Below are 23,456 nucleotides of genomic sequence, written 5' to 3' on the forward strand. Positions count from 1 at the left end.
CCCTACAACAGATTACACCCCCTCATAAACTAGAAATAGGTCTTTTTAAATCACCTTCCCTCCAAATTTGCTTAATATATGCACCCCCAGGCATCCTGGAAAATAATCCCTCCTCCCTTACTGAATACATCACCAAACATCTAAACACCATGTCCTCAACATTATTCTCAGGGATCTGAATCTCCACGTCGACCGCAGCCCCCCCCCCCCCCTCCCACGCATGCGCTTCCATTTTGACTTCCCTGAATGCCCTAGGCTTTAAACAGTCTATCAACAGCCCCACACATAAGGCAGGGCACACGCTTGACCTGTTATTCACCAACTCCCTCATTCAAACTGACCCACCTCGATGTACTCCCATTCCCTGGTCCGACCATTTCCGCATCGATACCAGATGCAATATAAAAAGTACCCCTCACACCACTCCCACCAAGAAAACCATAAACTTCCAAAAACCTTGCAGTACTGAAGACCTCATCGAAGCCTTATCAGAAGAACTCCCCAAAGTAGACCTTACAGATGCCAACACAGCCATCTCCTCTTGGACTCAACTCACCAACACTGTGGCTGATAAATTATGCCCCACACAAAGTAAAGAAATCAGTCCCGCCAATAACAAAAAGAAACCATGGTATACTCCTGAACTGAGAACCATGAAAAAGGAACTCAGAATACTTGAAAAAAGATGGCGCAAAAAACAAAGCCCCACCATACAATCGAAGTTTCGATCATCACTCCACACCTATCGTAAAGCCACTGACAAAGCCAAAAAAGACTTCTACTCTCATAGAATTCACCAGTTCCAATTCAATCCCCGAGCCCTTTTTCAATACGTATCCAATCTTCTAAACTCTCCCCTCAACACTCCTCCCGACAATGATGACCAATCCAAATGTGAAAAACTAGCATTATTCTTTCACAACAAAACTGAAATCCTGATGACATGCTTCACTTCCCCTATTGCACTCAACAACCCCCTCACACCCCCCAACATCCTCCCGGCGAATCCCATGCATGACATTCCCTTGCCTAAACCCTCAGAAAATACAAACAACAATGCCTCACTTACATCCTTCGAGAATACCTCCCCCCTAGAAATAGAATCCACTCTCAAAAAAATCAAACCTGCAATGCACCCCTCAGACTCTATCCCTACGAAGACACTCCTCACCATCTCAAAAATAATAGCGAAACCCATAGCCAACATCATTAACAAATCCATTTCCCTTGGATCAGTTCCTACGCAACTCAAACAGGCCATTATAAAACCCATTCTCAAAAAACCCAATTTTGATCCCTCTGAACCTGCCAACTATCGCCCTGTCTCTAACCTCCCATTCCTATCTAAAATCATGGAAAAACTCATCAACCAACAGCTAACCGACTACCTTGATGAACATCATATTCTCTTCCCATCCCAATATGGGTTTCGCAGACATCATAGTACTGAAATCCTCCTCATATCCCTCTCTGACTGCATACTCAAAGCGCTGGACAAAGGACAATCATATATATTCACTCTATTAGACATCTCATCTGCATTTGATACAGTCAATCACAACACACTCCTAAAGCGCCTTAAAGAAATTGGCATCTCCGGCACCCCTCCTCTGGTTCCAATCATACCTCAACGAAAGATACTACAGTGTGAAAATTGGACAATGCGAATCAAAACCTATTAGACTGACACAAGGCGTCCCACAAAGCTCCTCTCTGTCCTCCACACTATTTAACATTTACCTCCTCCCCTATGTAAACTCCTATCCAAACGTGGTCTCCCACTCTTCATCTACGCTGATGATGTACAGATCCTTATTCCCATCACAGACTCACTCACGAATTCCTTACAAATTTGGAACTCATCCCTCACTGATATTAACAAACTGCTCTCAGACAACTTCCTGGCTCTTAACACCACCAAAACAGAGCTCATCATTATATCACCACACAACACCTCATTTCACGCCCCATCACATTACACACAATCCCCCCCACCCCCCAACCTCCACCCAACATGTCCGCAGCCTGGGTGTAAATATTGATAACCATCTCAATCTAAAAACGTTCATCACATCCACATTAAAAAATGGCTTCTTCAAACTACACACACTAAAAAGACTCAAACCACTCCTACACTCCTACGATTTTCGCACAGTGCTTCAAGCACTATCCTTTCCAAGCTTGTCTATTGTAATGCGATCCTCCTAGGCCTCCCAAAAAATTCAATCCAACCCCTTCAGATGTTGCAAAATGCCACTGCCCGCTTACTCACCAATGTCCATCGCCACAATCACATTACACCAGTACTCCAGTCCCTACACTGGCTACCTATATCCGCCAGGATAATATATAAATCCCTCACTCTCATACACAAATCCATTCACAATCATAATATGCAATGGTTCTCTGAGCAATTCATCCTCGGCAATCCGGCTAGACCAACCAGAACGCAACATCAGGCAAAACTTCATACTCCATCACCTAAATTAACCAAACTTGTCTCCACCAGAGAACGATCCATCACCATTGCGGGAATAGCCCTATGGAACAAAATGTCCCCAAGTCTTCGCCAGGAATTATGCCCCAAGAGATTCAAACAAAACCTCAAAACCTGGCTTTTCAAACAGACATACACTTGACTATATCTAAACCTTCTCCTCCCCCTCATGATCTCCCATGACTCCAGTCACCCTCGAAACGTACACCCTAACAATTCCCTCTCCTCCTCCAGTTCCCCCTCCCCCAACATAACTCTGTAGTTATGCTCGTCTGCTTTTATGCTCTTCTGTATCTATGCTAATCTTTACCCATCCCCACCTTGTAACTATGCTAAGCATTTGTACATATACGCAAATATTTCTACTGCATTTTCTGTATTTCTGTATATATGCTCTTCCATATTAGGTATTTCTGTATATATGCTTTTACATATTATGTATTTCTGTATATATTCTCCTCCATATTATGATCATTTGTATTTATGCTAATCTTCCCTATTATGATCATTTGTACTTATGCTAATCTTGCAATCGTGGCCGAGTTATACGAATACCCCCCTACTCCCCCCTGTCCAAGAGTTTCTTTTACCTCCTTCCAATTACTACGTTGATGTGTTTTATGTAAAGCTGGTTGCTAGGTTATGTTCCATTGTAAACCGAGGTGATGTTCCAAACGCGCCCCGGTATATTAAAAACAAAACAAAATTCAACTAGTTAGTGATTGTAATCAGCACCTTATTGAGTCATAAATTCTTAATGTTGCTATTTCTAATAAAATTCTAATTTTATTTAAATCTCAATTAATTTTATTTTTAACATGTTTTTTATCAATTTTTGTAAGGAAAGGAGTAGACCTCAGCACCGGCCCAATAATTCTGTTAGTTAACAGAAAAATTTTTTGGAAGCCGTGTTGGTACAATCACTGGTCTACAACCTATCCTATTTTTATTTTCACTTTTTATAAAATTTTAATGCTACTTTTTAAACTAAAATTGTGATGTAACTTTTTCAACTGAAAGTCCTATTGGTATTGGAGATTTCAATGCTACAGCGCCAGTTAAATATATTCTAACAGAGAATCGAAGATTCTTAATGCCGCTGATATAAAGACACTAGGTAATTGCCAAGGCTATAGTATCTTGATTTGAACGTGGATTTAAACCTCCATTATGACTTTTCCGTGGTATTAACATCAACTTCTAACCAAAGGCATTCTGGTGAGAGGTAAAGAACATCATTACTGATTCTCATTTAATTAAACTCGAACTCTGACCACAAGCACTTCAGGTAAGCAACTTCTGAATTATGTTGACTTGAACTCGGAACCTGACTGGCTTCCGGTAATGTAGCTTAAATCAACTGCGATAGTTTTAAATGGTGCCACCCGACAGAAATTCAAACAGAGACCTGTTTGTAAGATGGCAAACAACCTTTCATGTCCCGACAATAACTTATCTTGAAAAACTTGTAGCCCAGGTGTCTTTTGGCTAAACGGACCGCTTCAAATCCTTAACTGAAGCTGCCACAACTGCTTCGATCTCTTTACAGAAGCAGCCTTCTGTAAAGAGATCGAATCAGGTAATTCCATCTGGCTCACCCCAGGAAGCCGAAACAGCCAGGAAGGGGCCCTAAGAAGGGGGGTACTGTTGCGCCCGTCGGTCGCAGACAGCTGCAACTTCTCATGCTCATCTCTTTTTTCCCTGCACCATCAATCATTGGGAGAAAGGTGGCCTCCGCAAACCAACGCCGACTTCCCCGGGCACTGCCGACCGCCATCTTTCTTCTGGCATCAATTAGGCGCGCGCGTAGGGCTTCCTTCTAAATACGTCATGGCAGAAACCTCGGGGGTGTCCCCTCCCGATGACGTTAACACCAATAGTGTATTTATACTGACTAGTCCATTGCTAAGACGAGTCAGCAAAGACTTCTCTCGCTTGTTAAATCCGCTCTACTTGGATTTTCTGTTCCTGGCATTTGGATGCTCAGAGTTCCCGCTCCTCGGGGGCTCTTCCGCATCTTGGCTATCCGCTCCTCGGAGGGCCTCCTGCCTGGGACTTCCTGACCTGTTCTTCGGGTATCTCTGCTGGGACTTCCTTGTGTGAGTACATTCTCCAACTTCTATCATCCTCTCTGAAGATTCCACAGCGTACCCCATTCTCCGGGCCACTACCGTTCTTCAGTCTGTCTACGCTATTCTATCTGTGCCAGGATACTGCACCATCTACATAGGGTCTACAGCCTGGTTCCTGTATCACCGACCTCTGCCTGCCTACTACAGCTTCCTCGGTGTACCTCGACTGCGGGCCACTACTGGATCTGCACTCAGAGGTACTTACATCAAACTGCTGGAATCCCCAGGTGTACCCCGCGCTGTGGGCCATTACAGGACCCTCATATCTACATCATCATCCTGACTACTGTATTTGTTCAAAGACTGTGTTTATTACATTTCACGCTCCTCGGGTTATGTACTATCTTTTCTCCTTAATAAAGTCTCTCTCACAGCTATGTCCTATGTCGCTGATACCATGCCCACTGATGGTGAGGCCCACAGGGCTCCTCCCTGTGGGCAGAAGCACCTCTCACCTCAGCCTGGGGTTCACAAATCCATCAAAACCATAACTTTAATAATATAGATTATACAATTTTGATACAATGCTATGAATCCATTGGATTGCCAGAGATAGTGTTGTAGTGAATTACTGCCTTTCTTAGGGAAAGATCCACTTAGGTAGTTTGGTAAAGGAGTTTGGGCTTTGATGCCAGCATGTGAATTAATATTAAGTACAAAATCCTTCTCTACTTAGAATTTTCCATTTTCACATTAATAGGTTGATTAGGCATATGCATTCTTTGCTCCATGTGTTTCATTCGTTTCATTAATAAGCGCATCTCTGACAAATAGATAGAAGGTGTGCCAAAATGGACAGTATGCATGTATGTAGTCGAGACATGCATATGCACACACCATCCATTTTGGTGCGTCTTCTATCCATTAATCAGATACATGCATCCCACCAAAACGAATGAAAGGAGCAATAAATGCACATCCCTAAGGTTCATTCAAAACAGTGTTATTCAATTCATAATTCCACTGGGCAAGGATGCTGCTAGGGCCTTGCTGGCGATTAATACCAAGTTAGCAGCATTACAGAATGGCTTGCACAGAATAAACTGGTCCTGAATTCATCTAAAAACTGAAGTTTTGAGGATAGGACATGTGGCTTTAAGTGCAGAACCATTATATTTGGAAGTAGAAGCAGTACAAATTGAGCCAATGGAGATGATTAAAGATCTAGGCATTACTTTGGAGTCTAAATTTGGGTTTGAAACCTATGTTTTCAGGACAGTTAAAACAGTCTAGTATGAGCACTGTAAATAAAGAGCATCACCTGCTTGCATAATAATTTGGACTTTTGGGACATTTTTTTAAAGCAAATTTCTCCACTCCTAGGGGCACTTGGAAATTTTTTAAAAATTCAACTTCGTCAAATGCAAGCACGCCAACACTTTTCCCAAGTGTGATGGGGAAAAATAGCATTCCTAGCATGTAAGGTGTTTGAATATGTCAAATCCTCAGTCCTACATACACGCTGTGTTAAATTAACAGATGGCAGGTTTTGTGCTAAATAAATATTTTTGTACACTCTACTAGGACTCCATTCTTAGTCAAAAAAAAAAAACTCTGTTGCACTGAGATTAAAACACTACTTAATCATGATCTTTTTTTTAATGTGAAATATTAATCATTCTGCATAGTAATTAAGTTTGCAACTATTCAGTGATGACAGAAAATGTATTTCTGTTCTAGAGCCTGTGTTATTTTTTCAGTAAAAGCAGAATTACTTTTCAAATTCCATTTCTGAGCTAGATCTGTTTGCTTTCTGCTGGCTGTGTGTGATTTCTTCACAGACCACATTATGTGGCATGGGCCACATAAAGTATAAGGTGCTGTCATCCTCAAACAGCTGAATGGGTAAACAACTGATGGGTTGCACGGGTAGAGAGTGAAAACTCTTTAGTTGACTGAGAACTCTCAGCAGATGGAGTAAAAAAGGGGGGGCCAAATAACAAGCCATAGTCAGACCCCGTAGCTTAAAGTTAGAAATGTCTATAGCCTTGAAGCCAATAAGTCACAGGTTCAAATACCAGGAAGTTATAGATATGAGAATTATTTGCTAGCAGAACTGCAATGCTTAAAAAAGGTTTGCACAAGTTTTTAAAGGACAGGTTCATTAACAACTATAAACCAATAAGCTCAGGTAACACATCTCTGCTGAGAGACAACAACAGGAAATGGATCTCCCAATTACAATCTGTTGAATACTTTTTTTTTAAGTAATCTATTTATTTGAGTCAAGAACCATGAATGGCAGTACAAAAAGCCATGTAATAATAACAGCGCCATATAATTGTATAATATTAACAATAAAAGGATAAAACCCAAGTAATTTTCCATTATCAATTTTCTCACCAGATAAAAGAAGAAATAAATGATTGTAGATATTGAATAACAGAATTTTGATCCAGAGAGGCACCATCTGCATGCTATATATGAGTTATCATTTGCCTTGTATTGTTCTCTGAAGGCACTGGGGACCCAAGCCGATCAGCACGCTCAGCAATCATATGTCGAATCTGAGTATCAATCTTTAGCATTTTCGGTAGTCCTGATTCACATCAATGAAGCAAAGCTTCATCTTCCAGCATTTTGGAGAGACCCAGTATCCTGGGACAATAACATTAAGATTGGCATGCTGGCACATATGTGCACACGTTTGTCAGCTTGTGTCCAGAGGCGCGTCCATTTTATAACATATCCGCGTATATGCGTGCATGTTATAAAATAGCTTGGACGCACATACATAAGCACACAACTTTAAATGGACACATACATGGGTGTGCAAATGCTGTTTCTACCATGTAAGTGGGGAAATTTTATAAGGGACGCACATAAACGCCTTAGCTAATTTTCCCAGTTCGTTCCCAGTTCTCCAAGTTTAGGGATAGGACTTCCCATATCCCCTAATTTATTAGCCTCCCTTTCCCCCTATTAGCCCCAACCCTTAATACCCCACTGACTAGCCTAGATTTTTTTTATTTTATTACTTACATGCCATCCATAGCAGTAGTAAAGTTGTGCAGCCTTTCTCCAACATGCCCAAGCCCCGCCTCTTTTTTAAAAGCTTTTCACTTGTGCGCGTAGCGGGAGGTACACGTGTACACAGATGGCTTATAAAATCTGCTCGTTGTACACCGGCCCAACTTGTGCACGTATCTCTTGGCTTTGGCATGCACAGGGCTTTTAAAATTTGCCTTATAGATTGTTCTTCCAGCTGCGATTCTCCAGGTCATCCAGTTTGTCTTCTAATTGCTGATTTTTCTTTTTGAGCTGCATCACCTCCACATACAATGACACAAGCTGATCAGATTGACACTCGATTTTTTGCTCCAGTATTGCAAGAATATATGATTAGCTTTCACCGTGTCATGCAGTTCATTGGTGAAGGTTTGTAATTTCTAGTTTCTCATTAACAGTAGCCGACACCACCTTGATTAATTCTCTCAGAAGAGCCTCTAATATTCTCTCTGTGGCAAGGCCTAGATGCAGTGCCATTTTGTCATCAGCCAGCAAACTAGTTGACATTCCCCAAGATTTCTTTATAACAAAATTATCCATGAAGAGAAAGCAATTGCATGAGGATTCTAAGAGATAAATGGAGCCAATCGATGAAAGAGATTTAAGGTAGGATTACCGCTGACCCCCCAGGAGCTCAGACCAGTGACATCTGCTCAGCTACTTGGCATCACTGGCAATCCAGAATTTGTTGGATACTTCTAAGTAACTTGAATTGGCCACTGTCAGAAACAGGATGCTGGGCTCAATTGACCATTGATCTGACCCCATATGGCTTTTCTAGAGACCTTCATTTTCAGTTATTATTTTATTTTATTCTGGAAATTTATCAGTTTTTATTACAACAAGAATAAAAAATATATTTATTTGTAAAAACGATGAGTCATTTATTTCCACTGATTTCTCACATTTTTGTTCATGTAATAAAGACTGATGGTTTCCCAATAAAAATAAGATAAAAAATGAAAACTAACCACCAAATTTCATCAAACTACTTTAATTTCAGAATTACTGCTTTGCATAGGTAGTATTGTGGGGTGTGTTAAAATTTTCATCCCCTATGATACTTGTAGAGAGGGGGTGAGAGAGAGAAAGAGAGAGAGAGGCCTTTACAGTAGACCTCATTTGGAGTGAGGAAAGTCTCACAAAGTTGAGATTTCTACAATGTAGAAATCAAGCTAAATCAAGCTAGTGCGAGAGAACATTGTAGAAATCTCAACTTTGTGAGACTTTCCTCACTCCAAATGATGTAAAATCTTAACTGAGGTCTACTGTGCTGTTCATAAGTCTCACTCTGCATGTCAAACTTGCCCCAAAACCCTAAACCTCCACCAAAACCTCACCTTGAGTTATTAGCTGGCCCTCCTATAGTGATATAAATAGTTGAATAATGTGACAACTTCCCCAGAGGCTTTCTCTCCCCCCCCCCCCCCCCCTCTCTCTCTCTCTCTCTCTCCAGAAATGGCTAAAATGCAATTTCCAATCTTTATTGCAAATTACATTATGGCCATTTCAGGCATATCGCACAGTTTAACATCAGGAAAAAAGGTGTAGTTATTTCTGGTGTTAAAAACATGTGATATTGCCTCTCATTTTCATTAATCCCACCCAAACCCCTCCCTGATCCTTCAAAAATTTTGCATTCACACCATGCGGTAACATAACTATCACATGCGTTATGGCATTAACTCATGCATTAATGTGTTATTGCATGCATTAACGCCGTAATGCATTTTGATGAATGACCCTATAAGATCCCTAAGCATTTATTAATGTTCTTAAGCTCCAACATGTTTTTGCAATCAACTCATGCTCTTCATATCACTTTTTAATAGAGATGTGAATCGTTTTTTGTGTTTGTGTCGTTATTCATTTTTCGGCCGCCGCAGGAAATGTCGTTTATTGCAGTTCAGGTCTTTTTTTTCACGAAAAATCATTTTTTGAGTTAGTGCATGCTAGCTCCCCGTTAGAGCGCGCTAACTCCCATTAGTACACACTAACTCCCCGTTAGTGCGCGCTAACAAAAACCGTTAGATTTTGTTACTTTTTATTAGCGCGCACTAACTCCCAGTAGTGCACACTAATCCAAAAAACGAATTTTCGTGAAAAAACAGGAAAATCCCAATCTTTTTCGGGCTCCCCGAAACATGCTGAATTGGACAATTTCATTGAAATTTTCCAATTCAGCAAAAACGAATGCACATCTCTATTTTTTAACTCCATTAGCTGAGATTTGCTTGAGCAAATAAGGCATTTTTAGTTTTTACTGATGTAAACCTTCTGGGGTTTATTTCTGTGTATAATTTCCTGTTAATTTTATTTCAGTCTATAGGAGAGGAAAAGTTACCTCCAGAAGAAAATTAAGTCATCTTACCAATGCTTTAGACTTCCTGCTGTCACTGAGATGATCAATGATTATATCCATTTCTATGTGCCTATTGTATTTTATACTATAACTGCTTATCCATTATTCTTCTGAGTTAGGATTTCTGTTTGTGTATTTTTTAAATCATGCATAGTTAACAGGATACACTGGGTTCCCTTAAATATACGCTGTACAAAGTGCTGTCATCTGGCTCCACTTTTTCAAGACATGTTGATTCAGTCCTGGTTTTACACCCCTTCCAGTGCATATTGGGACTTGTATTTCCAGTTACCGTTTTGATTTCCCTAAGAAAAGCAGGACTACAAATCCACACATACAGTGCAAGGGAGGAGAAAGGGCTTGCAAAATCAGAACCAGATCAGCCTGTTCTGAAAAAAAAAAAATGGAGAACATAAGAACATCTGTGGTGGCATACTGGGTTAGACCAAGGTCGATCGAGGCCAACGTTCTGTCTTCAATGGTGGCCAGTCTGGATCACAAATACCCATCAGATCCCCAATACTTGATCTATTTCTTGTATCTCACACCCAGGGATTAAGCGCTGGCTTTCCAAAGTATACTTGGTAATAACTGTTTATGGACTTTTCCTTCAGGAACTTGTCCAAACCTCTTTTGAACCCCACTATGTTACTTGCTTTGGCCAAGTCCTTTGGCGACAGATTTGATAGCTTAATTGTGCACTGAGTGAAACAATGCTTCCTATGTTTAGTTTTAAATAGGCCACTTGTTAGTTTCATGGAATGTCCCCTGGTCCTGGCATTGTTTCAAAGGGTAAATAACCATTCCCTATTTACCTGGTCCACCCCACTCATGATTTTATAAATTTCAATCATATCCCCTATCCGCCACCCCTTTTCCAAACTAGAGAGCCCTAATCTGTTTAGCCTTTCTCCATAAGGGAGTTTTTCCATCCCCTTTCTCATTTTCATCACCCTTCTCTGTATCTTTTCTATATCTGCTATGTCTTTTATGAGATGGGACGACCAGAACTACATACAATACTCAAAGTGTAGTCGCACAATGGATCTATACAAGGGCATTATGATATTGACAGTTTTGTTCTGTATTCCTTCCCAAATAATTCCTCACATTCTATTTGTCTTTTTGACAGCTGCCGCACCCACAGCTGAAGATTTCAAGGTACTCTCCACAAGGATGCCTTTTCCCAGGTGGTGACTCCTAACACAAAACTCCATATCACGTACCTGTAGATGGGATTATTTTTCCCTACGTGAATTATTTTGCACTTGTTCCCATTAAATTGCATCTGCCATTTAGAAGCCCAGTCTCCTAGTCTCACAAACTTCTGCAGTTCTTCACAATCTGCCGCTCTTTTAACAACCCAAAGCAATTTTGTGTATCTGCAAATTTGGTCACATCACTCATTGGTCCGTTTCTCCAGATAATTTATTAATATGCTAAATATTTATTTTATTTTTATTTATTTTATCTTTATATTTGCTTTTCAGCCACTTCAAAGCGGGTTATATTCAGGTACTGTAGGCAAATATTACAGGTCCTAATACAGACCCCTGGAGCATTCTCCATTTGGAAAACTGGCCATTTAGTTCTACCCTTTGTTTCTTGTCTTTTATCCAGTTGCCAATCCGCAATACGACACTGCTGCTGATCTATGACCTCCCAATTTCCTGAAGAGTCTCTAATGAGGGACTTTGTCAAATGTCTTCTGAAAATCCAAGTACCCTACATCAATCAACTTTGTCCGCATGTTTATTTACACCCTCAAAAACATCTAGTAAATTAGTAAGGCAAGACTTCCCTTTGCAGAAACCTTGTTATAGCTCCCCCCTTAAACCATGTCTATTTATGTTGCCAATAATTTTATTTTTAAGAATAGTTTTGCCATTTTGCCTGGCACAGATGTCAGAGCCAACTGAAAATCCTGTCTACAGCACATATTATGGTGAGACAACCCCCCTCACCTTTGTCTGGAAGCAAGAAGCAGCTTGTTGAGGGGTAGATTTTATAAATTTGTGCACACGCGTACTTTTGTTCGCGCACCAGGCGCGAACAAGAGCACGCGGGATTTCAATAGATATGAGCGTAGCCACGCGTATCCATTAAAATCTGGGGTCGGCGCGCGCAAGGCTGGCCAAAATCGGCAGCCTGCGCACGCCGAGCCGCACAGCCTGCCTCCGTTCCCTCCATCCCCCGCACCTTCCCCTCCCTTCCCCTACCTAATCCACCCCCATAGCCCTATCTAACCCTCCCTACCTTTGTTGAACAAGTTACGCCTGCTCAAGGCAGGCGTAACTTTGCGTGCGCTGGGCCAGCTGCTGCGTGCCATGTTCCGGTCCGGAGGCCGCGGCCACCCCCCGGAACACCCCCGGATGACGCGCCTGCCGCGTCACGCCCCCGACAAGCTCCCCGATGCCGCGCCGGTTGTGACACGCCCCCCTGACACGCCCCCCCCCTAGGAAAGCTCCGGGACTTACGCGCGTCCCGGGGCTTTGCGCGCGCCAGAAGCCTATGCAAGATAGGCTCGGTGCATGCAGGGGAGGTTTGGGGTAGGTTTTCGGGGGTTAAGCGCATAATGTACGCATGTAACCCTCTGAAAATCTACCCCTAAGGGTAGAGCAAGATCCAGGCTGAGAATTCCCAGGGTAGAGAGGTCCTGGAAGAGCCTACATCTCCCAGGTTTCTAGAAGCAGCTCAGGGACCAATGGAACCCAAGGGAGAGTTGTCCTGAGTTCAGAGAGCGTAGGGAAGCAACAAAACGAAGGATGCCACAAGAGCGTCTTTTTCAAACTTTAATGAAGGAGACGTAAAATAAATTGCGAATGCCCGACTCTGGCCGAGTTTCGCCACCTACGGTGGCTGCCTCAGGGGATGTAATCTATACATCGGCAACGCGCGTCTCCTTACAGATTTCACTGTAAGGAGACGCGCGTTGCCGATGTATAGATTACATCCCCCTGAGGCAGCCACCGTAGGTGGCGAAACTCGGCCAGAGTCGGGCATTCGCAATTTATTTTACGTCTCCTTCATTAAAGTTTGAAAAAGACGCTCTTGTGGCATCCTTCGTTTTGTTGCTTCCCTACGGTTTCACTGGATCGCCTACCCTGCTGTTTTTTGGGTCCTGAGTTCAGAGAGAACAGGCATTTTAAACTCTTGACAGACACACCTGAGGTCTCGGGGAGGAAATGCAGAGAATATTAGAGAAATTCAGTAATTATACCAGAGTTGGGATTGTTATGTTTCCGCCAAGCAGTGACACTCAAGCAAAGGAAGAGCAGTTTATATTTTTTTCCTTTTGCTGGCCTGAAGTGCGCCCCAAAAGATGGAAACTTCTGGGAGTCCCGGCCCTGCCGGGAAGATACTGGAAATACCACAGGCTCACAGAACTATGCCAGAAGCATAGGTGGAACTCTGGAGTCCTGTACTACAGAGAAGAACCGACAGTGGAAGCCTGAGCTGTGTTCTGTACACCTAGCCCTAATCTGGATGTAATGCATCGGGACAATATTTATGAGAATACTGTACATTCTGTGAACTGTATATTGTTTAAAAAATACATGACACACTGTAATCCTTCCTATTAATTTAAAATTATACTGTTAAGTCAGCTTACTTGCAGTTCCCTTCATGCTCTGGAAACAATCAAGTTAACAAAAGAGTCACAAATGACTTCATACTCATTGGGTATGATAAATCTATATTGGTTGTGATGTGGCAAATGACTATAGACAGGACATGAACCAAACAGATCCAGTTCCATGAGAGGGTCATTGTGATACTACTCTTAATATGATTTCTTTCTTTCTTTCTCTGTTTTATTTTGTTCTATTTTATTACATGCTCTACCACCAGAACCCCACTGCTCTCAGGATTTTAGGGGACTTTCAGGGAAGGAGCTGAATGAAATTTAGAAATAATGAGTAAATAGTCACATTTTAAATTGATTCTACTTGCTGTAGATAATTTAAAAAATATTGCATAGGACACAAAGAGAACAGCTTTTGTTTAAGCAATTAGTACTAATGGATTTGACATTAACAGTAAATGCCTTGGCCAGAAGTGACTGTGGTGGTGCTCATAAACAAAATCTTGTTTTTAAAGAGCAATGCATTAAACACATTCTCTTCTGATTTATAATTAAATTTACCTTTTTTTTTTTTAAAGACGATGCTTCCCAAAGTTAGACTTGTATTTTTTAACTGTTTGACAGCAGCCAAGATCCAAAATATCCTCTAAATATACAGTGCAAGAACCAATAAATGTAAAATTGAATTTAAATGTAAAATTGAATTTATTTTTTTTAACCACACTCCAGCATTCAGAACCTGTTCATTGATACAAAGCACATTTAAAAGACTGGTTGTGATAGACCTAGAAATAATGCAGATTTTACTTACCAGGTGGTCTGTTAATAGCAAGGTTTCGGAAATGACTCCCTTTGATGATTTCTATAGATAAACGGCCTGTGGTGGCATTGTAAGACAATCCTACCAGCAGTTCAGGCACCCCACCATGAGACAAGGACTGTGTAGAGGAAGCACTATCACTGTGAGAGATAGCAGACAGACTGGCTTGGGAATCTCCACTCTGGAAGGGAAAAGAAATGCCCTTAGTTGTTTGGGGTTGTTTACTTCTATTTACTGATTATAGTCTAGTTTACAAATTGGAAAAATGAAGGTTGCAGCTGCAAAAGATTAAGAATTAGGGAGTTCTTCTAGGAAACAGATACAATCTAAAGCATTATGTTCACAAAACAATCAGTTTGAAGTGACTCTCTGTAAAATAGTTCTTTGGTGATAATCTGCACCAGATGTGCTGTCATGGAAGCTAAAAACGGCAGAAAAGTAAAGGGTAGCTACAGTTAAAAGTAAAATTGGTTGGTACTAAGAATTCTGCACATCCAAAATATCTGGCTTCACATCCACAGTAAGCTCTAGGTTTGGACATTGTGACTTTTGGAATGTTTGTATTTGTGTATGTATATTTATATATATATATAGAGAGAGAGAGAGAGAGAGAGAGAGCACTCTGCCAAGATGCCAAGATTATAAACATTTATTTTACTATTAACTGTAATTACCCTTTACAGTTTTGGTGAAGCACAATATATGTGTGTATATATATATATATATATATATATTTAGAGAGAGAGAGAGAGAGATCTATATATCTATATCTATATAATCATGCTCTTTGCATCTTGTTCTTGCAGTAAGCGAATTGTAATATCTTGTCTTTTTTTTTACACTGGGGATAGAAACATGTACAAAGTGGTACCATTGAGCTGGACACATTTTTTTTTTGGAAGACAGAATATAAAAATGCATACATAAAGAAAATAAATAGCAGGCAATAATCATAGCTCAAAGTGCATTGCCAGAATTTAGAGAGGATTGTGAATCTAGGTTATTCTGCCAATCGCAAAGCATTTCTTCACAATACTCACGCTCATATTACTCCTTGGTTCTAAAACCAATGTCTCCTTCATTTCTGCCTCCTGATTGGCGCGACTCAGGTAAAACAGTTTCTCCCCCATCATCTTTTCCCGATTCATTTTGCGCACAGCATAAAGACGGAAGCGGAATGCATAGTTGCCCAGCTCCTCTGGTATCAGTTTATGAAATGTAAATGTTTCATTGAAGACTGGTGCAGGCCCTTTTTGAATGCTGGTCTTGCTCCTTTGCTTCTTGCTGGGCAGCAGAACTACATGAACTTGCCATGTGCTTACACCACTGCGGTCCTTGTCTGGAATGCCCGTGGCTCCCACCACCGTTACAATCATTTTTTGCCTTGATGCTTTATAATCAAATATGACATCTAGATCACCACATTTTGAGATTGGCTCATGGATGCTCTGTGGTTCTGGTAGGGAGTTTGCTGTATCATGTTCCTGTGATGGACATAATTAGATATTTAAATTTAACAAAATGTACTTATGTATCGAGTCTTCACAGAATCTAAAACCAATAAAGAATAATTTTAATCAGCCCAGTTGGGTAACGGTGGCAAAATATGATTTAATATAAAACCTAACTAATGTTATCCAATGGGAGGCACTTGCAAGCCTCCAACAATAAAGCAACGCAACTTAAAACATAAAAAAAAATCTTTTGTAGAAGATTTTACATTCTATTATACAATGATTGCATGTTGAAGAATGCTGATAACTTTTTGGAAGTGTAGTGCTCAGGGCAGGTGCTTCCATTAGGTGAATTAAGTGATTGCCTAGCACGCCAAAAGTTTGGAGATGGCAAAATCCTGTTAGCACAAAGCCTGGAGCTGCTGGTAGAGTCCATCCTGTCAGCAGCTGAAGAACAGGAAAAGGTCCAGAGGCAAGGCCACTGGCAGAGCCTACCACCAGCAGCCGAAGATCAGGAAAAGGACCAGAGGCCACACCAGTGGCTCTACTGGCCTTTTGCTTTTCTTCAGCCACTGACCAGGCCTTTCCTTCTCTTCCAACAAGACCACCGCCTCCCCAGGTGTGCCGCCCTGTGTAATTGCATGGTTTGCACACCTGGTGGAAATGGGTCTGAGTGAGTGAGAAGGTGAGTGCATGTTTCTGTCTGTCTATCTTTTGTGTAAGCTTGGGTCTTAAAAATCAAAGTAAGAGAAGTGTGATTGGGGGGAGAATGCAGTATGAAGGGGCAGAACAACTGTGCATTTTCATGGACATGAAAGGCTTGGGAGAGAAGAGCTCGAGGGTAGGTCTAGCAAGGAGAAGACTATAGGAAGGAAGCCTACAATAGTGCAAGGGGAAAAAGAGATGAAGGAAGGAGTGCCGGAGCAGGGCCACACCAAGAGCAGTCAGAACACAGGGCAGCAGGAGGGACCTAAACCTGGTCAGGCCTACTATGCACCAGGTAGAGGAATGTAGATCAAACCAGCAGGGGGAGGAAGGGCGGGAAAAAGGAAAGAGGGCAGGATACATAAATTAGACACTGCACAAAGCATGTGCCTCCTATATCTGTCAAGGAAGTAAAGCATGTTGAAGAAGAAGAGAATAAGGTAGTGGCAGAGGAGGAGGATCAGCAGCAGCAGGATTTACCATAAACTACAGTAACAGAGGTGCAACCATAACAATGGATGCAGTTTTTCACTCTGGAAGAAAAAAAAACTACATTCTGGAACTGTTTCTTGATTACTACAGAATGCTCTTTGGCAGAGACTGCACAAGAAAATTCCTGGCTGCAAAGGAACACATTTGGAAGCAGCAGCCTCTGAGTCATCCCCAGGATAATAGCATACATGAAAGATCGCTATCAGAACATTAAACAGGATCTCTAAGAAAAGGCAACTAAAATTCATGCTCATCAGAAGAAGGTGGGAGATGACTATACCTTTCCCATTCACTTCACACCACTAGGTGATGCCTTGCTGAAAGGTTGATTCTGGGCATCTATGTATTCAGCATCAATAATATATCAAGAGCAAGCTAATAAGCTACTTGTATTACAAGAACACAAAGTAGGAAAACACAGCAAGAATCCTGTAACAGACTTCAACCTGTATATGGAGGTCTGTATTAGCGGTAAGGGCCAGTCTTGCGGAAGTCACTTCAATGTTCCATGCAAAGGGTTACTTTAGCTCCTTATGACAGAAAAATACAGTTATTTTGATTCATAGTTATAGGATGCAGCTTTGTGCTTATATAAACTTACTATGTCACAATGCCTCCCTTCTCAGCCCCCCACCCTTCTCGTCTGATTAGAAGCAGTCTGGAACACTTCAAGGTCACAGACTGGAGCTGAGAGCTGGAAAACTCCTGGCATTTGCCCAGATTTAGTTTAAAGACACAGAATAAACACATATGATTTATAGGTTCTATAGATCTGAGTGCAATTTTAGTTTTTGGGACACACACAATCTTATCTGTCTTGGTATTGGTATTACAGGAATGCTTGCTACCTGAAATAATAGTTATATGATTGCTTTTATTTACATGATACTGATGATACTGATGCAGATTTTATTATTATGATTTTGGGTGTCCAGCAGAATATGTTAGATTTAGAGAAAGTGCAGGGCTAGTGGTCCCACATGTGAGAGAGAATGATGAACAAATTGGTGATTAGAAGTAGTGAATAAAACACAAGAAATCCATTTCAGAGTAATCCTGAAACAGTAGTTTTTTCTTATCAGTTAGTCTGGCAATACTTCAAGGACCAATACTTCAATAGACCAAGAAACAGTACATCGCTTGTATTTGTGTACATGCTATAAGACATAAGACCCTAATATCTGAGAGGAAGGGGTGGATTAATGCCGAGAGCTGTACCGAAAGAGGTAAGTACGACCATCTCGACAAAGACCCGGAGTTCCCAGTACCATGCCAGTCCTCAAAAGAGATTTGCTAGCTGTCATACGGCTAAAGAGATAGAGGCCATTTGTATATATTATCCCTGTAAGCTGGGGGAAAGATTATTTACTCTGCTCATATGTGCTTAAATAACTTATTTTGTTTGTTATCATCTCAGATATACTTATAAGCACCTATTTCTGCATATATAATATAGAGAAATATAGCTTTTCATATTTTCACGTAAGACATAGTCAGGTGTCCTTATTTTCTTACAGGCCGATACAGTACAGTGCGCTCCAGTGGAGCACACTGTTAGCCCGCGTTTGGCCGTGCATTTGACACGCTCCTTTTACCCCTTATACAGTAAGGGGTAATAGTGCATCGAAAATGCGCGGCCAACCCCACCGAAACTAATAGCGCCCGCAACATGCAAATGCATGTGGATGGCCCTATTAGTTATTCCCGCGCAATACAGAAAGTAAAATGTGCAGCCAAGCCGCACATTTTAATTTCTGCCGGCACCGGGAAAGTGTACAGAAAAGCAGAAAAAACTACTTTTCTGTACACCCTTCGACTTAATATCATAGCGATATTAAGTTGGAGGCCCCAAAAATAAAAAAAAATGTAAAATTTAAAAACAAAAAAAATTTAAAATGTGCCCGTGGCCCGGAAGATGGATGTTCAATTATGCTGGCATCCATTTTCCGAACCCGTGGCTGTCAGCGGGCTTGAGAACTGACGCCGGAAAAATTGAGCATTGGCTGTCAAACCTGCTGACAGCTGCCGCTCCTGTCAAAAAGGAGGCGCTAGGGACGCGCTAGTGTCCCTAGCACCTCTTTTTACCGCGGGCTCTCATTTAAATATTTGATCGCGCGCCCAGGAGAGTGGCCTGGGCACGCATTGGGAGAGCGGGCGCTCGCCTCGGAGTGCCGGCTCTCCTGCAGGATTTACTGTATCGGCCCGTCAGTGTGTATATGTGATCCAGACTACACAAGGCAAAAACCCCAATCCTTCCACCCACTACAAGGCCTAGCAGGTGGAAGAGCACTGGGTATGCTTGGGGGTCTTAGTGGGTGCAGAACCTTTAGGAAGGAATGGTAGCACACTTGGCCAGGATATTTTAGAAACATAGAAACATGACAGCAGAATAAGAACTATATCAGGCCAATATCAGGCAGCATTGACCTGGAATTCATTGCCTTTAGACTTTCACCTAGATGGTAACTATCTTAAATTTAGGAAACTGGTCAAATCCTGGCTTTTTTAACTAAGTCTTTCACTGATGTATTACTGGACTTTAGAATTTTAGGGATCTGATGAATTTTTATTATGTTTATTCCTGGGAACATGTTGGAAGGTTATGTCTCAATTATTATTTCAACTTTATGTTTCTCTGCGATGATTGTTTTGGCGATTTGATTTTAGTTATATTTTATTATTGAATATTAGTATTTTTTTTACAATTTGATCTAATGTTTATTATTTTAAGTTATTGTATATTTTTTAATTTGATCACTTACTGGAAATCACCAATTTGCCAATACTTCTGCTAGTTCCTCCAGTCTGTCTTCAGTTCACCAAGAACCTCTTAATACTTCACTCTGAACTCCCCCCAGGTCACCCAGACTTTCCACCCAAAAACAGCAGACAACAAACAAATCTTATATGACTTGCACTAGATAATTAACAGGTGCAAAATTGCATAAATAAGTTGGCTAATATATTTGCATTAATCTCTTATAATGCTCTGGAATGCCACTAGACCACCCCTTTTTTGATATTTATAAAATAGCATGTACACAAATACAAGCTACTTATGTTCATATATGCCAATTTTTTACGCATAACTCCTTTGAAAATTAACTCGTAAGTGAGGAGCATTCCTGGAATGCTCCGAGATGGAACTACTTATCCAACTATGTTATGGGGAATTTTATCAAACTGTGATATTTTATCACAAAAGGTATGAAATATCACGGAAAATGTTCCCGTGATATTTTGCTCCTCCTCTACAAAATATTACTGGTCTCATCATGTGATTTTTTTATTATAGGAGAAATGTGACAAAAAATGTGTGGCAAAATGTAGCCTTCATGTGCGATGGCAGCCCACCTCAGCTGGAATCGTATTAAATGGTCCAAAGCCCAAAATGTACCCTTGCACCAAAATGCAGAAATTTCCCCGGGAGTCTTGGTAGAACCCTGCCCACCTCAGTTCTGTTTATTGCCCATTATTGCTTTATCGCAGCTTAGTAAATCTAGGCCTTATCAGATAAGTGCCAATATTCAGCCTTATTTGGCTTAGGGGGTCATTTTCTATCGTTTATCGCGTGCGATAAGCGGCTATCGTATTGAAAAGTCCCTTTTTGCGTGCGATAGTTTGCCAGGGGTGGAGTCGGGGTGGCGAGGGGAGGAGTCGGGGCGGCAAGGAGGCGGACGCTGTGATGTCTTCGCTGGCAGCGATAAGGTAAGCACCATTATTGTCACCAGTAGCCCGCCCAATAGCACTACCTTTCACAGTGGTGCTATTGGATGTGAAAGCCGGCAGCGAAAAAAAAACCCGCGGTGGTGCGAAGGCTGCCGGCTTTCGCAGGCCCGCCCCCCCCCCCTTCACCCCCGCCCCCCATTTTCGCTGGATTCACCATTCTGCGTTAGAATGGGGAATCCAGGACTTAGCTAGATAAGTTTAGGACAACTATTTGGCTGTCTTATAGTTAACTAGAAAAACGTTTCCGGCTAACTATACAATAAAATATAATCATTCGCACAGCTGCACTACTGAATAGCTCAGCCAAGTCAGCCAGATAAGTTTATCCAGATAACTTGCTCATCCAGATAGCGGATAATTATAGCCCTCAATAATAATAATAAATGCAAAATTATTTTTGAGGTACTCAAGTGTGTTTTGCTATCTATCCTCTGTTGCTGTTGTGTCTGTGGACCCTTGGACCAAGGCAGGATTGACTGTACCTGCAGAAAGGAGCTGCAGGTTCCTACTGTCAGCAGGCAGGCCCAGGTGAGGCAGATACCTATCAGGACCTTCACCTATACAGCCCTCATTCCTTTTGGGTTGAGCCTTCAGGTGTCATGGCCGGCAGGACTTAGGTGAGGTCTTTGCTGGTGGCAGAAGAGGAGGTCCATGGATGGCTAGGGTCATAGGCAGGAGGCAGACAGGTGTATCTGGGGTCCAGGCAATATTCAGAGGCAAGCAGCAGTCAAGCATATCTGTGGTCTAGGCAATGGTCAGAGGCAGGCAGCGGTCAATCATATCCAGAATCGAAGCCAAGGTCAAACCATTTATCCATCCGAGGGTAGCGAGGGAAATAGGCAGTGCAGGCAGGCAAGGAGAAGAACAAGCATGCACAAAGGTGAAGACAGACTGGACCAGAACTGAAGTCACACTGGACCAGAACTGAAGATAAACTGGAACAGGACTGAAGATGAACTGGAACAGGACTGAAGATGAACTGGAACAGGACTGAAGACAAGCTGGAACAAAGGCAAGACGCTGGAGTAACACGCAATACAGCATGATGGACCTGCTGCTGAGGCAATGAAGCAGACCCATTGAGGGCTTTTCCTGCCACGGGCCTTTTAAATCAGGTAGTGACGGGCATGCATGCCTAAGGAAGGAGTGCGGCTGGTGGTGGTCGGCGGTGTCCTGCTGCATGGAGCCCTGGCGGCGCCTTGCTGCAAAAGAGTACAGCATTCTGCCACAAAGAGTGCAGAAGGGCTTCGGGTGCGTCGGAAGCCAGTGCGGGTGAACCGGCCAGGAGGGTGAGTGTGGCAGTTCTCACAAGCAACCCGCGGACCACCAAATGTAATAGTTGCCCCTTTCCCTGCTCCATCTTTCCACTGTTCTTCTCCATATCTTCTCCTGTTGCAGCAGTCATCTATCCTTTGTCTGTAACCCCCAATGCATACTGTTTAGCTGAGCTCTTTCAATAGTATGCATGGTAAAAAGATAATATCCAGTCAGAGGCAGTTGTTAAAAATTAGGCTTTAGCAAGCATATGCTTTGTGGTGGGTGGAGAAAAGTATATATTTCACTCGTGACCACTAAAACCTGATTTGCATATGATCCTTCATTTACATGAAGATATGTGTTAATTTTAGTACATACCCACTGCCAGTATAGTGCATGCTATGTACTATGGCCAAAGCATCCATGCTTTGGCCATAGTACATAGCATGCTGCTTTTTTTTTTTTTTGGATACTATATAGCCATTTGCACTTAAGAATAAAAAAGGGAATAACACAGAAAGCACACATGTGGGGCTTTACATTTTTGCAGTGCTTTTTAATATTTTACAGATGACAGCACAATTACACAATGATAATGTGGTTGGATCCAAGTATTTGTCACAACTTTAGAGCATGTCCTGAGCAAAAAAATGTTTAGAAAGCATTGATTTATTGTAACTTTCTCTTTCTTTCACTACTGACACACAGTGAAGATCAAAATTAAAATGTTTATTTTTTTAAAGGGGGCCCAATCCCCTACTAAGCAATGTAAAATAAAAGAGGGCACAGTAAGATAATTAAAAAAACCCCAAAATGTATCAAAACAAGACAGCTGAATAGTAGGGTTGAAATAAGTTGCCATTTTGTCCTTAGTAACTAGTATAAAATAATTAAGATCTGTTCTGTAGATAAGCTATTTCACCGTTCATTTTATTACCATTTATTTTAAGACTGAAAATTGCACAAATAGAAATATATATTTTTACCCTACTAATGGATATTTAGTTGAATAAGAACATAACAAATTCCATACTGGCTTAGACCAATGGGCCATTTCCAACAGTAACCAATCCCAGTCGCTTGGAAGAAGTAGCCACAGATCCTAATTGTGAGATCCATAGCCTAATTCACACCCAAGTCTGAACAGTAAGAGATAGCACTCTCCAGTCTCCAAGCCTACCTGGCTAATAGCTGTTAATGGGTCTATTTTTGAAAACTTGTCCAAAACGTTTTTAAATTCAGCTATACTGCTGGCCTTGACCACATCCTCCTGCAACAAATCACACAGTTTATTTACACTTTTGACTAAAAAATGCCTTCTTAAATTTGTTTTAAAACCGTCTCCAGAATGGGTATCTCCCCAGCATCCTCGTCAGTAAACATTGAAGCAACGCATTTGTTTAGTCTTTCCAC

General features: G+C 41.5%; 1 protein-coding gene across 3 annotated transcripts in view; it reads right to left on the reverse strand.

The window, feature by feature from the left end:
- Nucleotides 1–23,456, reverse strand: part of SYT16 (synaptotagmin 16) — a 225,512-nt gene that overhangs the window by 17,853 nt on the left and 184,203 nt on the right. For all 3 annotated transcript variants that reach the window (XM_029598148.1, XM_029598150.1, XM_029598149.1), the window contains 2 exons: nucleotides 15,447–15,890; nucleotides 14,398–14,587 (listed from right to left, as the gene is read on the reverse strand). In XM_029598148.1, the coding sequence (XP_029454008.1) occupies nucleotides 14,398–14,587; nucleotides 15,447–15,890 (634 nt within the window). The remainder of the gene's footprint in view (nucleotides 1–14,397; nucleotides 14,588–15,446; nucleotides 15,891–23,456) is intronic.

This window comes from Rhinatrema bivittatum, chromosome 4 (genome assembly GCF_901001135.1).
Source record: "Rhinatrema bivittatum chromosome 4, aRhiBiv1.1, whole genome shotgun sequence".
In the NCBI taxonomy this organism is placed as follows: Eukaryota; Metazoa; Chordata; class Amphibia; order Gymnophiona; family Rhinatrematidae; genus Rhinatrema; species Rhinatrema bivittatum.